At 42.6% G+C, this 16,056-nt stretch overlaps 1 protein-coding gene across 1 annotated transcript in view; it reads left to right on the top strand.

Annotated features, from left to right (window-relative positions):
- LOC132898181 (dynein axonemal heavy chain 9-like) overlaps positions 1–16,056 on the top strand; it is a 143,031-nt gene that overhangs the window by 43,875 nt on the left and 83,100 nt on the right. Inside the window, exons 18-26 of the mRNA XM_060939623.1 lie at positions 103–325; positions 2,001–2,167; positions 2,321–3,191; positions 3,600–3,730; positions 6,653–6,779; positions 8,625–8,777; positions 9,394–9,519; positions 11,729–11,968; positions 12,796–12,956. Of these exons, the coding sequence (XP_060795606.1) occupies positions 103–325; positions 2,001–2,167; positions 2,321–3,191; positions 3,600–3,730; positions 6,653–6,779; positions 8,625–8,777; positions 9,394–9,519; positions 11,729–11,968; positions 12,796–12,956 (2,199 nt within the window). The remainder of the gene's footprint in view (positions 1–102; positions 326–2,000; positions 2,168–2,320; positions 3,192–3,599; positions 3,731–6,652; positions 6,780–8,624; positions 8,778–9,393; positions 9,520–11,728; positions 11,969–12,795; positions 12,957–16,056) is intronic.

Raw genomic sequence — 16,056 nt, 5'->3', positions numbered from 1 at the left:
CGTAGGAGTAAATGTGGTTAAATAGCAAACAGAGACAAAAATGATGGAATGATTGAATAACTTTCACTCCTCTTTGCTGCCTTGTTTTCTTTCCCTCTCCAGTTTGTCAAATCTAGAAGGGTTTATTGAGGTAACTGAGACTGGCCTTAGCAGGCAGGTGGAAGAGGGAGACTATGCCGGCCTGGTGGAGGTTATGGGTTACTTAAAAGCAGTGAAAGACAGACAGAGCGCCACAGATGAAATGTTTGAGCCTCTGCAGCATACCATTGATCTGCTGAAGACATATGAGCAGGAACTTCCTGATGTGGTGTATGAACAGCTAGAGGTAAATGCATTCATTAAAGGTCTAAAACATTAAGACTACCAAACGCCCATAAATCTGTTACGGCTCTGGCAGGGGCGATTTCTCAGAGACAACAAGGGAAGCCAAGCTTCCCCTAAAATTCTCTCCCCAAACTGCAGCGTCTACGACGTTGAATTCTCATTAAAACAATAACTTGCATAACATAATATATGCCCAAGACTGTATTTATGTTCATAACTATCCTGTAACTTATTTGAGCGATGTCTGACGAACTTGCAGTTCGCTACGAGAATCACCTTTGCTGCCAGGCTGTCACCTTTCTTATTTCAATGGGCTCTATGGACTGGCAGCAGTGTTGCCAGATTGGGCGGTTTTAAGTGCATTTTGGCGGGTTTTGAACATATTTTGGGATGGAAAACGTCAGCAGTATCTGGCAACACTGACTGGCAGCCGGGTATCCGTTGCAGTCTACGAGACAGCTCTGAACAGCCAATTTCGGCTAGTTGTTATTGGTTAAAATCAACAAAATCGTCACTTCCAGGGAAGCCAGGCTTCTCTGGGACTAAATGAGACAGTGGGAGGGACAAGAAGCCGGGCTGATAAAGGATTATTGGAGGTAGTGTTTGAAAGACATGAGGAGGGCGGTACTTCGGCGAGGAACACGGAAGTATGATCAGTCAGTCCCTAGCGGATGTCAAGAAAGTGCAGTCGTGTGCCAAAGTGCTGTCCGAATTTCTTTTCATATAAACAGTTCTTCTCATTGATGTCTCTGTACATTACTGTGTAAATAAATGTAAATATTACTCGTTGTGCTCCGTTAACTTTCATCCATTCTATCAGTTTGATCATTCGTGAATTCACTCGTTTATTTCATTTGTAGTTCAATCTGGTTGTAGGCTAGCTTGAGCCTTATTGGGATCTGCAGTGCTAGCCGCTAACAGAAATTGGTGAAGTCTCTGGAAAGCACAACCAGCTGGTATGACAGGGTCACAGACCATTTTCTGGAAAAGGAGCGGAGGGCAGAATTTGTGTATAAATAGTGTTCATGTTCATGAATCTGAAGTGTGTATATTGTTCAGTAATGTTAAGAGAATGGTGGGCTCTGTATTATAGGTTATACCTGGGTATAATATTCAAGGTTCTGTGTGTTGCATAGCCTACCTGGTTATGAATTTCCAGACTGTGTTGCAGAAGATGTTCAAGGATGTGTTGCACAGCTGGGTGTTGTGTTAAAGACTCTGTGTTGCATATCAGGGTATGATGTTCAAGGCTCTTCGTTGAATAGCCAGTGATTTTTGGATGTTTGATATTTTTGATGAAGGATATGAGGCACTAGCCTGGCAAGCCAGACTATAACATGAAATGTACAAGCAAAAATACTTTCTGCCACTAGGTAGGGTTGTCTAGTTCACTATGCTAATGGGGCACACCTTTCTATGCTTTGATATCCGGCCTACAGGTTTTACGATGAATGCGTAAAATGGGCTTCCCCTGTTTTAAAAACCAGCAGCCGCCACTGGGCTCTGGTATTTCACTTTATAAATATAGAGACAGTACACTCCCAAATCCCACATAAGCAGGCACTTGATTAAATATTTCATCGGCGGTTGTGCATATAGAGTAACATGCAGCTACACACAGTAAAACACTACACAATTCGATAAAGTCCATTCAGACCTTTGTTAATATGTCATAGGAGTTGCCAGAGAAGTGGAGTAACATGAAGAAGCAAGCTGTACTGATGAAGCAACATGTGGCTCCACTGCAGGCCAATGAGGTGACTAACCTGCGCAGAAAGTGTGCTGCATTCGATGTAGAGCAACATACTTTCAGGGAGCAGTTCCACACCAAAGCACCCTTTAGGTAAACCTTGCAGGGCTTGAATATTATCCTCTTCTAATAGCCATCAGTTGATAGTCATATGTAGTGAATGACAGCCTTTTTCTATTGTTGATGCTCACTAAATTTGAACATCAATGTGCTGGGCATCACCATCCTGTTTTTATTTACTTTTAGGTTTGACAGCACAAACCCCTACCAACTGCTAGATGTAACACACAAACAGATTAAAGAGAAAGAATCACTCATGACTGCACTCATCGAGTCAGCCAGCCTATTTGAAGTTCACATCCCAGACTACAAACAACTCAAGCAGTGTTGCAAAGAGTTGTCCATCCTTAAAGAGCTGTGGGATATGATAATAGCCACAAGGTTCAGTTTTGACTCCTGGCGCACCACACTATGGAGGGACATCAACGTGGAGGACATGGAGATGGAGTGCAAGCGCATCTCCAAGGAGCTGCGGGAGTTGGACAAAGAGGCACGAGCATGGGATGCTTTCAGTGGTCTGGAGGGCCTTGTGAAAAATACACTGACATCTTTACGCGCCGTAGCCGAGTTACAGAACCCAGCCATCCGACCCAGGCATTGGCAACAGCTGATGGTGGCCACGGGAGTCCAATTCATCATGGACCGCAAAACAACGCTGGCTGATCTGCTGAACCTAAATTTGCATTGCTTTGAAGATGAAGTCAGTACCATCGTGGACCGGGCTGTGAAGGAAATGAGCATGGAGAAGATCTTGAAAGAACTGGATGCCACTTGGACGGCAATGGAGTTTGGCTATGAGTCACACCCTCGTACCAATATCCCTCTACTCAGGGCAAACGAGGAGCTCATTGAGACACTGGAAGACAACCAGGTGCAGCTGCAGAACCTCATGACTTCCAAATACATTGCCTTCTTTCTGGATGAACTCTCATTTTGGCAGCGCCGGCTCTCAGCTGCTGACTCGGTGATCTCCATCTGGTTTGAAGTTCAGAGGACTTGGTCACACCTGGAGAGCATTTTCATCGGCTCAGAAGACATCCGCTCACAGTTACCTGAGGTTCGGGATAAATTCTGATATTTGTTTCCTGCTTTTGTGTTTTCATTTTGGTCACACTATGAGACTATGACTATATATAATCACACTGCAAGTAATTACCATCAGTCCAAAATGACAATATGAATGTACCACAGGATGTATATGTTCTCAATGAGTACACCAGATGCCTCTAATAAGGATTTGGCTTAGCTTAATGAGATCATTACTGACTGGAGAATCAGCTTGAACTACTGGCAGTGCATTCACTGACTTAGATCAGAGTTGAAAATGTTGGTATTTTGAAAACCATGCTTTGGGCTGAATACATCTGGATAATTATCATGGTATTCTAAAACCAGGAACACAGATGTTTGCTAGTAATGTTGGTTATTATTTTACCGCTGCAATTCTCTCATGAATATCTTACAGGATTCCAAGCGCTTTGAAGGCATTGACACGGATTTCAAAGAGCTAGCTTATGATGCTCATAAAACACCCAACGTTGTGGAGGCCACCAATAAACCAGGGCTTTACGACAAGCTGGAGGACATTCAGTGCAGGTTAATCGCTTGTTTTTATGTCTTCTTCTTTTTTCTTTTTTTTTTAAAGTGTTTCTGCTTTCTTAAAGTGACCCACACTTGCACAGCAGTGTAACATGGGAGTGAATGTAGTGTGACCATTCATAGCAGAGCTCCTTGTTCGAAAAGCACACAGAGCAAAGCTCCATACCTAAAAGAATATGGTAATGCATCAACGTGGTTTTTGATGGCTTTTTGTGATCATACGATGTCCGTACGAACAACATACGTGTACCATCACAGGGTATCCCATTGTAAGTGCAAGGCAACACATCTCATAAACACTTGACCACTGGACAAAGAAATTTATATCTTTATTTACATAAGATAGATGGGTTTTATCCAGCGCTTATTTTTAATTTGCTTTTGAAAAAAATAATGTGGGATTATTTACTAACACTGTAGCAGCTCTTGGCATTAAGAACAACAGCAGAGAGTCTCTGACGGGTGCATCTGTCCATCTAGCCATTATCTATAGCTGCTTATCCTGTCCTACAGGGTCGCAGGCAAGCTGGAGCCTATCCCAGCTGTCTATGGGCAAGAGGCGGGGTACACCCTGGACAAGTCGCCAGGTTATTGCAGGGCTGACACAGAGACAAACAACCCTTCGCACTCACATTCACACCTACGGTCAATTTAGAGCCACCAATTAGTCTAACCTGCATGTCTTTGGACTGTGGGGGAAACCCACACGGACACGGGGAGAGCATGCAAACTCCGCACAGGAAGGCCCTTGTCGGCCGCTGGGCTCGAACCCAGAACCTTCTTGCTGTGAGGTGACAGTGCTAACCACTACACCACCGTGCCGCCCCTGACGGGTGCATATGTGTTTTATTCCTCTTAAACACGAGTATAGCATTTTTATTTTTAGTTTGCTTTTCAGCTTAAAGCGATACGGCCTTTCGATTTCATAAAATTGGTGAAATTTAATTCCCTCTGAAATTTGGTCACTGCAATATATGTTTATTTCTGCAATATCTTAAAAAACAGGCCATTCTGTGGCTGGGAAGTTATTTAATTTGAGGGGATTCCACTAGCAAATAATGTGTATGAAATTGCTCGCTTCGCGCAATCAAGCAGACAGAGGAAGTCTGTATGCGCATGCGCACGTTTACCTTCTTTTCCTTCTTCTTTTGGGTTTTACAGCAGCTGGCATCCAGTGTTGCATTACTGCCATCTACAGGTTTACCTTGACCGTGCACTGACAGTTACATCATTCTGTTGCTAAACGAACAGCTGATCACACCGAGGTGCTCGCTGACTGCCGATATTTATTAGTTTGGTCCTGTGTTTCCTTTCCTTCGCAACATAACGTCTTTTCCTCTCGCTTTCCATTACTGTAGTCGGTCTGTCACGTTTCATTCATGTCCTCCATTTTTCTCTCCTGTTTCAAATTTGTATCCCACAATGCCTTGCATGAACAGGGAAAGCCCACCATGTGATGCATGACGTAGTATTTTGAATTGGATCATGGTGAAGCAAGAAAGAATAGCGGAGAATTTAGGGCCACGTGGCCCCAAATTCATTAATTGTTTAGCCTAGTAAACTAGACCCACCCGCCTAGCGGCCAAAAATATTTTTGCCTACAAGTGGGTCTAGCCTCGGACCATATCAACAGCACACCCCGGGTATCAAACCGTGCCCGCCAATCACAACGCAAGGTTTTTGTTTGGATTCTTTGGGCGGGCTTTTGCAGGAGTGACGACAAGGCTGCGCGACGCTGGAGAAAGCACAACAGGAAAGATGGCTACGGCTATTGAACAGCGCTCATTTGACTCCGCTTTGGAATCAGTTTTAGAAGAATTAGACTTGGAGTTTTCGTTGAAACATGAGCAGGACGAGGCTCTCCGCTCATTCCTTTTCAAGAAGGACGTTTTCGCTGTTTTGCCAACCGGCTATGGCAAAAGTCTGATCTACCAGCTGGCTCCCCCACTGCTTTCTGTCACTCTGACTACGTCACAGTCACAGTTGCGCTGATTGGTCAGAGCGTTGGTCTATACGCACAGAGACAGTTTGAAAGACAACGGGTTGTTCCTACCCACACCCTTCGGAAATGTCTACGACCGAGACCAGACTAAATATTCACATTTAGTCTGGCTTGCCAGGCTATTAATTGTTCTAATTTTAAAAATGTAATAAAATTGGAAGTCTGTGATTCGAATTCAGTAGCTTTCGGTCGACTGAACAAAAATAATTGGGTGGCAGGGAAAATTCTTTTCATGACCTAAACTTGAAAAATCTGAAAGGCAGACTACCTTTAATGTTTTGGTTCACACACACTGGTCGGGAGACAGCCACCTCTTCGCTCTCCCCTTCCTTATCAGTGCTCGGTCATCACTGTGAAAACAGACACACCTACACAACATCAGTTAAGAACATATGTGATCATTTTGCCACTTACCTTCCCTGGCCCTGCCCTCCATTCACAAACCGCCGCTTGACCACACCAGACTCTGCTCAACCAAGGGTGTAAACCTCTACAGGTTAGCCAACCGTGTACCATTAGCTTCTGTGCTCAAAGACTCGTGTTAAAACACACTCAATAAACAGCGTACACAAACTTTACATCGTGCATGAATGACATATCAGGATGGACAGACAGCAAAGCTTTATAGCATACCGGGGTAAATCTCTGACAGAGGCACGTGGGGAATATAAACACAACAGCGAGTGTATGTAGCATAACAAATACAGCTTCCTGGGCTGACAGCTCTGGCTGTAACATGAATAATGAGTGACAGCTCTGGTAGCCACTTACAAACACATTTTACACTCGTCGGGAACTCCGCTTTTAGGCAGTGCCTAAATATATATTATTATCGATAACCCTCAGGCTGTATTTCAGTTTTCTATGAAAGTACAAGCTACAAACACACCTTATCAACATGGTGCTTCTTCCTGCAGGCTGGCTCTCTGTGAAAAGGCCCTGGCTGAATATCTGGACGTAAAGCGGCTGGCTTTCCCCAGGTTCTACTTCATCTCATCTGCCGATCTGCTGGACATTCTGTCCAATGGCACCAACCCTCAGCAGGTAACATATATACAGGCCTTTAATGCTCATTGATTTTGACATATTTATTTGAACTCGACTTTTATGGAGAGACTTTGCATGCAGCACTCGACATCCCACTCTAGATGGGAGTGTTGATCACCGCTCGTATGCTTGGTTGACTTGAAGACACATTCTGTCATGTTGTGATGGATGATGTTTAAACATTTCTACAACCCCGATTCCAAAAAAGTTGGGACAAAGTACAAATTGTAAATAAAAACGGAATGCAATGATGTGGAAGTTTCAAAATTCCATATTTTATTCAGAATAGAACATAGATGACATATCAAATGTTTAAACTGAGAAAATGTATCATTTAAAGAGAAAAATTAGGTGATTTTAAATTTCATGACAACAACACATCTCAAAAAAGTTGGGACAAGGCCATGTTTACCACTGTGAGACATCCCCTTTTCTCTTTACAACAGTCTGTAAACGTCCGGGGACTGAGGAGACAAGTTGCTCAAGTTTAGGGATAGGAATGTTAACTCATTCTTGTCTAATGTAGGATTCTAGTTGCTCAACTGTCTTAGGTCTTTTTTGTCATATCTTCCGTTTTATGATGCGCCAAATGTTTCCTATGGGTGAAAGATCTGGACTGCAGGCTGGCCAGTTCAGTACCCGGACCCTTCTTCTACGCAGCCATGATGCTGTAATTGATGCAGTATGTGGTTTGGCATTGTCATGTTGGAAAATGCAAGGTCTTCCCTGAAAGAGACGTCGTCTGGATGGGAGCATATGTTGCTCTAGAACCTGGATATACCTTTCAGCATTGATGGTGTCTTTCCAGATCTGTAAGCTGCCCATGCCACACACACTAATGCAACCCCATACCATCAGAGATGCAGGCTTCTGAACTGAGCGCTGATAACAACTTGGGTCATCCTTCTCCTCTTTAGTCCAAATGACACGGCGTCCCTGATTTCCATAAAGAACTTCAAATTTTGATTCGTCTGACCACAGAACAGTTTTCCACTTTGCCACAGTCCATTTTAAATGAGCCTTGGCCCAGAGAAGACGTCTGCGCTTCTGGATCATGTTTAGATACGGCTTCTTCTTTGAACTATAGAGTTTTAGCTGGCAACGGCGGATGGCATGGTGAATTGTGTTCACAGATAATGTTCTCTGGAAATATTCCTGAGCCCATTTTGTGATTTCCAATACAGAAGCATGCCTGTATGTGATGCAGTGCCGTCTAAGGGTCCGAAGATCACGGGCACCCGGTATGGTTTTCCGGCCTTGACCCTTACGCACAGAGATTCTTCCAGATTCTCTGAATCTTTTGATGATATTATGCACTGTAGATGATGATATGTTCAAACTTTTTGCAATTTTACACTGTCGAACTCCTTTCTGATATTGCTCCACTATTTGTCGGCGCAGAATTAGGGGGATTGATGATCCTCTTCCCATCTTTACTTCTGAGAGCCGCTGCCACTCCAAGATGCTCTTTTTATACCCAGTCATGTTAATGACCTATTGCCAATTGACCTAATGAGTTGCAATTTGGTCCTCCAGCTGTTCCTTTTTTGTACCTTTAACTTTTCCAGCCTCTTATTGCCCCTGTCCCAACTTTTTTGAGATGTGTTGCTGTCATGAAATTTCAAATGAGCCAATATTTGGCATGAAATTTCAAAATGTCTCACTTTCGACATTTGATATGTTGTCTATGTTCTATTGTGAATACAATATCAGTTATTGAGATTTGTAAATTATTGCATTCCATTTTTATTTACAATTTGTACTTTGTCCCAACTTTTTTGGAATCGGGGTTGTAAGCAAACAGCATGCTTTTTAGTTGAGCTCTTTGTTTTCTGCCCTCAGGTTCAAAAGCATCTGTCTAAGTTGTTTGACAACATGTCAAAGATGAAGTTTGAAAATGATGGCGATAGCAACCCCAGCAAGTTAGGGATAGGCATGTACAGCAAGGAGAATGAGTACGTTCCTTTCAATGAGCTCTGCGACTGCACTGGCCAGGTATATTCTCCTAATGAAAAACATCATTTTCATTAATTTTGATCATTTAAGGTTTCTGTGCCTTCACTGATAGTAATAACTGTTCTTTCATGCAAAATATTATTGTGAAATGCTCTTAGGTTTCTTAAAAATTTGTTCCACAGTATAGTACTGTAAAACACTGTCTACAGTCTCACACAAATATAACAAATGGAAGGGTTTTTGTTGTGGTGGTTTTTACTGTGCCTGTCTGTTCATGTTCTCCTCATGTTCTGGTGGGTTTCATCCAGGTTCTCAGGTTTCATCCCTTCTCCTAAAAACATGCCAGTAGGGAGACTGGCTATACTCAATTGCCACTCAGTGCGAATAGGTGTGTGAATATGTGTGTGTATGATGGACTGGCATTCAATCCAGGGTGTGTCCTATCCCATGCCCAGTGCTCCAGGGAATAGGGTCCAGGTCCAACTCAGTCTTGACCAGGACAGTGTACTTACTGAAGATGAATGAACTCTGACTCTACCTGAAATTGACCACTTTCTTACTCTTATACAGCACCAAGTTACACACTTTGAGGGATTTGTTCTGACTTGTCGTAATGATAATGCCCAGGTGAAGTAGAATAACTTCCGCTTTGCAGGTTGAATTATGGCTGAACAAAGTTCTGGATTCGATGCGTGCGACTGTGCGCCACGAGATGACAGAGGCTGTTGTAGCATATGAGGAAAAACCAAGAGAACAGTGGCTGTTTGACTATCCTGCTCAGGTATGCACTAGCATTCTTAAACAGATCTTTAACATTCACAACGAAATTTTTCTAGAAATCAAGGAATGTTCATGAATAACAAGGATATATATATATATATATATATATATATATATATATATATATATATATAATATGGAATTAACATCAGAAAAATCTTGTACAGGAGAAAAACAGTTTTGATCTCTTCTGCTCTATATATCCAGTAAAAGTCTTAGGCGCCCTATTTTTTTAGTACAAACCTTGTTATAGATTTTTATTTTATAACTTCTACATTATCGAGTCAGTACAAAAACATTTTAGATTTTAGAGTCATCACACCAAATATTGACTTTGTTTCATTTATTACTGTTTACTGCTCTACAGTGCCTTGCAAAAGTATTCATCCCCCTTGGTGTTTGTCCTGTTTTGTTGCATTACAAGCTGGAATTAAAATGGATTGTTGGAGGGTTAGCACCATTTGATCTACAGAACATGCCTACAACTTTAAAGGTGCACGTTGCTTTTTTTATTGTGACACAAACAATAAGATGAAAAAACAGAAATCTGGAGTGTGCATAAGTATTCACCCCCTTTCGTATGAAACCCCTAAATAAGAGCTGGTCCAACCAATTCACTTCATAAGTCACATAATTAGTTGATTAAGATCCACCTGTGTGCAATCAAAGTGTCACATGATCTGTCACATGATGTCTGTATAAATCAACCTGTTCTGAAAGGACCCTGACTCTGCTACACTACTAAGCAAGCAACATGAAAACCAAGGAGCCTCCAAACAGGTCAGAGACAAAGTTGTGGAGAAGTATAGATCAGGGTTGGGTCATAAAAAATATCCCAAACTTAGAATATCCCACAGAACGCCATTAAATCCATTATAGCAAAATGGAAAGAATATGGCACCACTACAAACCTGACAAGAGAAGGCCGTCCACCAAAACTCACAGACCAGGCAAGGAGGGCATTAATCAGAGATGCAACAAAGACACCAATGATAACGCTGAAGGAGCTGCAAAGATCCACAGTGGAGATGGAGATATCTATCCAGAGGACCGCTTTAAGCCATACGCTCCACAGAGTGGGGCTTTATGGAAGAGTGGCCAGAAAAAAAGTAATTGCTTAAAAAAATCACGTTTGGAGTTTGCCCAACAGCATGTGGCAGACTCCTCAAACACATGGAAGAAGATTCTCTGGTCAAATGAGACAAAAATTGAACTTTTTGGCCATCATGGGAAATGCCATGTGTGACGCAAACCCAACACCCTGAGAACACCATTCCTACAGTGAAGCATAGTGGTGGCAGCATCATGCTGTGGGGATGTTTTTCATCTGCAGGGACAGGAAAGCTGGTCAGGACTGAAGGAAAGATGGATGGCGCTAAATACAGGGAAATTCTGGGGGAAAACCTGTTTGAGTCGGCCAGAGGTTTGAGACTGGGACAAAGGTTCACATTTCAGCAGGACAATGACCCTAAACATACTGCTAAAGCTACACTGGAATGGTTTAAAGGGAAACATTAAAATGTCTTGGAATGGCCTAGTCAAAGCCCAGACCTCAATCCAATTGAGAATCTGTGGCATAACTTGAAGATTGCTGTACACCAATGCAATCCATGTAACTTGAAGGAGTTGGAGCAGTTTTGCCTTGAGGAATGGGCAAAAATCCCAGTGGCTAGATGTACTAAGCTAATAGAGACATACCCCAAGAGACTTGCAGCTGTAATTGCAGCAAAAGGTGGCTCTATAAAGTATTGACTTTTTTTTTTGGGGGGGGGGGGTTGAATACCTATGCACACTCCAGATTTCTGTTTTTCCATCTTAATTATTGTTTCTGTCACAATAAAACAACAGTTTTCACCTTTACTGTTGTAGGCATGTTGTGTAAATCAAATGGTGCTAACCTCCCAAACATCCATTTTAATTCCAGTTTGTAATACGACAAAACAGGACAAACACCAAGGGGGATGAATACTTTTGCAAGACACTGTATATCATTTCTGGAAAGAATGCTATAAGTAGAAAAACATAATTTGGGTCAAAACCTGACAAAACAAAACGGCCACAACCAGCTACAGCGACATCCAGCTGTCACTGTTTCTCAAACCATCTCACATTCATTGCAGTAAATTTCAATGCTGAATTGTTAAGCTGGTACCAGGCCGCCAGGATGCTCTCTAACTGCTGTTATATGTTTTGGCTGTGTGTCTTGTTAGGTTGCACTCACTTGTACTCAGATTTGGTGGACCACTGATGTTGGTATGGCCTTCGCCAGGCTTGAGGAGGGCTATGAGAACGCTATGAAGGAGTATTATATGAAACAAGTGAGCCAGCTGAACACGCTCATCACCCTGCTGATTGGGCAGCTCAGCCCCGGAGACAGACAGAAGATCATGACTATCTGCACTATAGACGTCCACGCCAGAGACGTAGTGGCAAAGATCATCTCTCAGAAGGTACCACCATCAACCGTAATGTCAGACGGCTGTAGTCTTTGCAGAATCATTGTGTATTCTGTCACAGTCAGCACATAGAGAGTGAAATTAGAGCAAGCACCGCATTAATTTGTTCAGTAAGGGGACTTGGAATACATATTCATTAAGAAATGTGCATATTATATTGTTTACCGTGAGCTGGCCTAGTGGTTAGTGTGTCCGCCTCTCGATCGTGAGTTCTATTCACGGTCGGATCATACCAAAGACCATCATAAGAACGGTACCTACTGCTGTCTGGCAAGGCATGCTGCAATACAGATGCGAGTGGGGAGTCAAACTGTCATGGTTACCAGAGGACTAACCCCCCCACTGTAACCCTAGCTAGGTGAGAGGCCGAGGGCTACGGAGATTGGCGCTGCCACATGGCGTGGGAAGGACTTTTATATCATATTATTTTCTGTGTAATTATATTATTCTTCTATATTATTATTTTACTGTGCTCCCTTATGATTTCTCTTTTTTTTTTCCTTTGGATTTCCTTGAGTAATAACTTAAGTCAAATACAAATCCTAATGAAAGCGAAGTGAAGTGAGTGGCTTAACCTCTGGATAATTTCTCTTCACCGCTCAGGTGTTACATTCTTTTGTCTTTAATTCTCCATAGTCACCGTCCTTGCATGGTGCAGAATATTAGCGAAACACGGTCTGGCAATCACAAATTGGTTCTCAACATGTATAAAAAGTTAGAAATTGTTTGCAACTGTAGCTTTTCTCATGACTATAAAAGACTTCCTACAACTTGTGTATGAGACCTGGGTATAGTGTGTGTCTGTGTTCCTTCACTCACAGGTGGAGAACTCACAGGCGTTCTTATGGCTGTCCCAACTGCGCCACCGTTGGGGTGAGAAGGAGAAGCATTGCTTTGCCAACATCTGTGATGCCCAGTTTCTCTACTCCTATGAGTACCTGGGCAACACACCACGTCTTGTCATCACTCCTCTCACAGACAGGTAAGCCCAGCAGAGCGTCATGTGAATCTTTATGTAAATTGTAAGGTGGAAGTCTAAAGTTAGTTATCGATAACCATATGAAGTTCCTCCTAATCAGCGAAGCACTTGAGTGGAGATAAAATTCAAATTCAAAAACACTTTATTTGTCCCCTCGGGGCAATTTTAAAGTGCACTGCAGCAATCAATCTGGCTCCATAACATCCGCTAATTATAAATATTAACTCTTAAATAACCATCACCTTATTCGGTTAATTATCTTAAAGGCACATTATACAGGAACTACTGAATTATTCACTAAAACTAATAGGAAAAGAATGTGATTATGAGAGTGAGGAATGTAAGTCTGACCCTACGTATTTTAGAAGTTTAAAGGGTTAAATTTCAGTAGACAGAAAAAGTTCAAGTTCTCCAAAACTTGTTTATGGTGTCACAGTGGATAGTGTTACTTGGATTACTGCCACTGTAGAGTTTTGCAGGTCCTGTGTCGGTTTCTTCCAGGTTCTTCAGTTTCCTCTCACATCTCAAAAACACACCAGATGGGTTGGCTACAGTGTTGTAGTCAAGTCACTAAACCTCGAGTCCAGTCTCGAGTCCCCAGTGTTCAAGTCCTAGTCAAGTCCAAGTCTCATCTCATCTCATTATCTCTAGCCGCTTTATCCTTCTACAGGGTCGCAGGCAAGCTGGAGCCTATCCCAGCTGACTACGGGCGAAAGGCGGGGTACACCCTGGACAAGTCGCCAGGTCATCACAGGGCTGACACATAGACACAGACAACCATTCACACTCACATTCACACCTACGGTCAATTTAGAGTCACCAGTTAACCTAACCTGCATGTCTTTGGACTGTGGGGGAAACCGGAGCACCCGGAGGAAACCCACGCGGACACGGGGAGAACATGCAAACTCCGCACAGAAAGGCCCTCGCCGGCCCCGGGGCTCGAACCCAGGACCTTCTTGCTGTGAGGCGACAGCGCTAACCACTACACCACCGTGCCGCCCCCAAGTCCAAGTCATTAAAGAAAATTTCAAGTCGAGTCAGAGAACAAGACTCCAACCGCACCGTTTGATGGTGGCTGTTGCTGCCTTTATATGAAACCGTCTCTGCTACTGTGTTGGACTAACGTTACTGCTTGACCGCCCCATTTTAGTTAATAGGCGACAGATAAAAAGCTTGTTCGTCGCTCAACAAGCCCCTCCCACTCTCAACAGGGCAAATAACATGAGAGAGGGTTAACACTCACTAGTTCATCGGTCAGCAAGCCCCACTATCAACAGAGCAATGAACATAGCGTGTCACTTCCTTCTCTGGATGGAGTCTTACCAAATGACGATTGAAGTTCGAGGTCGTCCCCGTCGTCTCCTTGATAGGTGTTCTACAGTGCTCAACGTAAATGAGTACACCCCCTTTGAAAAGTAACAGTTTAAACAATATCTCAATGAACACAAACAATTTCTAAAATGTTGACAAGACGAAGTTTAATATAACATCTGTTTAACTTATAACGGGAAAAATAAGGTTAATAATATAACTTAGGTTACACATTTTTCAGTTTTACTCAAATTAGGGTGGTGCAAAAATGAGTACACCCCACAACAAAAACTACTACATCTAATACTTTGTATGGCCTCCATGATTTTTAATGACAGCACCAAGTCTTCTAGGCATGGAATGAACAAGTTGGCGACATTTTGCGACATCAATCTTTTTCCATTCTTCAACAATGACCTCTTTTAGTGGCTGGATGGAGAGCGATGCTCAACTTGTCTCTTCAGAATTCCCCATAGGTGTTCAATTGGGTTCAGATCAGGAGACATACTTGGCCACTGAATCACTTTCACCCTGTTCTTCTTCAGAAATCCAACAGTGGCCTTAGATGTGTGTTTAGTCATGTTGGAAAAGTGCATGACGACCAAGGGCACGGAGTGATGGTAGCATCTTCTCTTTCAGTATAGAGCAATACATCTGTGAATTCATGATGCCATCAATGAAATGCAGCTCCCCGACACCAGCAGCACTCATGCAGCCCCACATAAGGACACTGCCACCACCATGTTTCACTGTAGGCACCAGGCATTTTTCTTTTGTATTCCTCACCTTTGCGACGCCATACAGTTTTGAAGCCATCAGTTCCAAAAACATTTATCTTGGTCTCATCACTCCAGAGTATAGAGTCCCAGTAGTCTTCATCTTTGTCAGCATGGGTCCTGGCAAACTCTAGGCAGACTTTTTTGTGCCTGGGCTTTAGGAGAGGCTTCTTTCGTGGACGGCATCCATGCATGCCATTCCTCTGCAGTGTACGCCGTATTGTGTCACAGGAAATAGTCACCCCAGTTTGGCTTTCTACTTCTTTGGATAACTGCAGTGAACTTGCATGCCAATTTTCTTCAACCTTTCTCATCAGAAGACGCTCCTGTCAAGGTGTTAACTTCCATGGACAACCTGGACGTCTCTGAGATGGTTGCAGTTCCATCCTTCTTAAATTTTTGTACCACTTTTGCTACAGTATTCTGACTGATAAGTAAAGCTTTGCTGATCTTCTTGTAGCCTTCACCTTTGTGGTGTAAAGAAATTATTTTCTTTGGGGAATTCTGAAGAGATAAGTTGAGCATCACTCTCCATCCAGCATCCAGTCACTAAAAGAGGTCATTGTTGAAGAATGGAAAAAGATTGATGTTGCAAAATGTCGCCAACGTATTCATTCCATGCCTAGAAGACTTGGTGCTGTCATTAAAAATCATGGAGGCCATTTTTGTTGTGGGGTGTACTCATTTTTGCACCACCCTAATTTGAGTAAAACTGAAAAATGTGTAATCTAAGTTATATTATTAACCTTACTTTCACATTATAAGTTAAACAGATGTTATATTAAACTTTGTCTTGTCAACATTTTGGAAATTGTTTGTGTTCATTGAGATATTGTTTAAAATGTTACTTTTCAAAGGGGGTGTACTCATTTACGCTCAGCACTGTACATATGGAACACATAGCAGTGCATTTATTCACACTGCACGAGAAGTCTGTATGAGCAAAGCGGACAATCCTAGGGGCTTCTCTCCAGGCGTTTTAGTGCCATTAATGTTAGTTTGTTCCTGAAAAT

The sequence above is a fragment of the Neoarius graeffei genome, chromosome 14, assembly GCF_027579695.1.
Source record: "Neoarius graeffei isolate fNeoGra1 chromosome 14, fNeoGra1.pri, whole genome shotgun sequence".
NCBI lineage: Eukaryota > Metazoa > Chordata > Actinopteri > Siluriformes > Ariidae > Neoarius > Neoarius graeffei.
The sequence above is the reverse complement of the archived record's forward strand: the minus strand, read 5'-3'. Positions and strand labels throughout refer to the sequence as shown.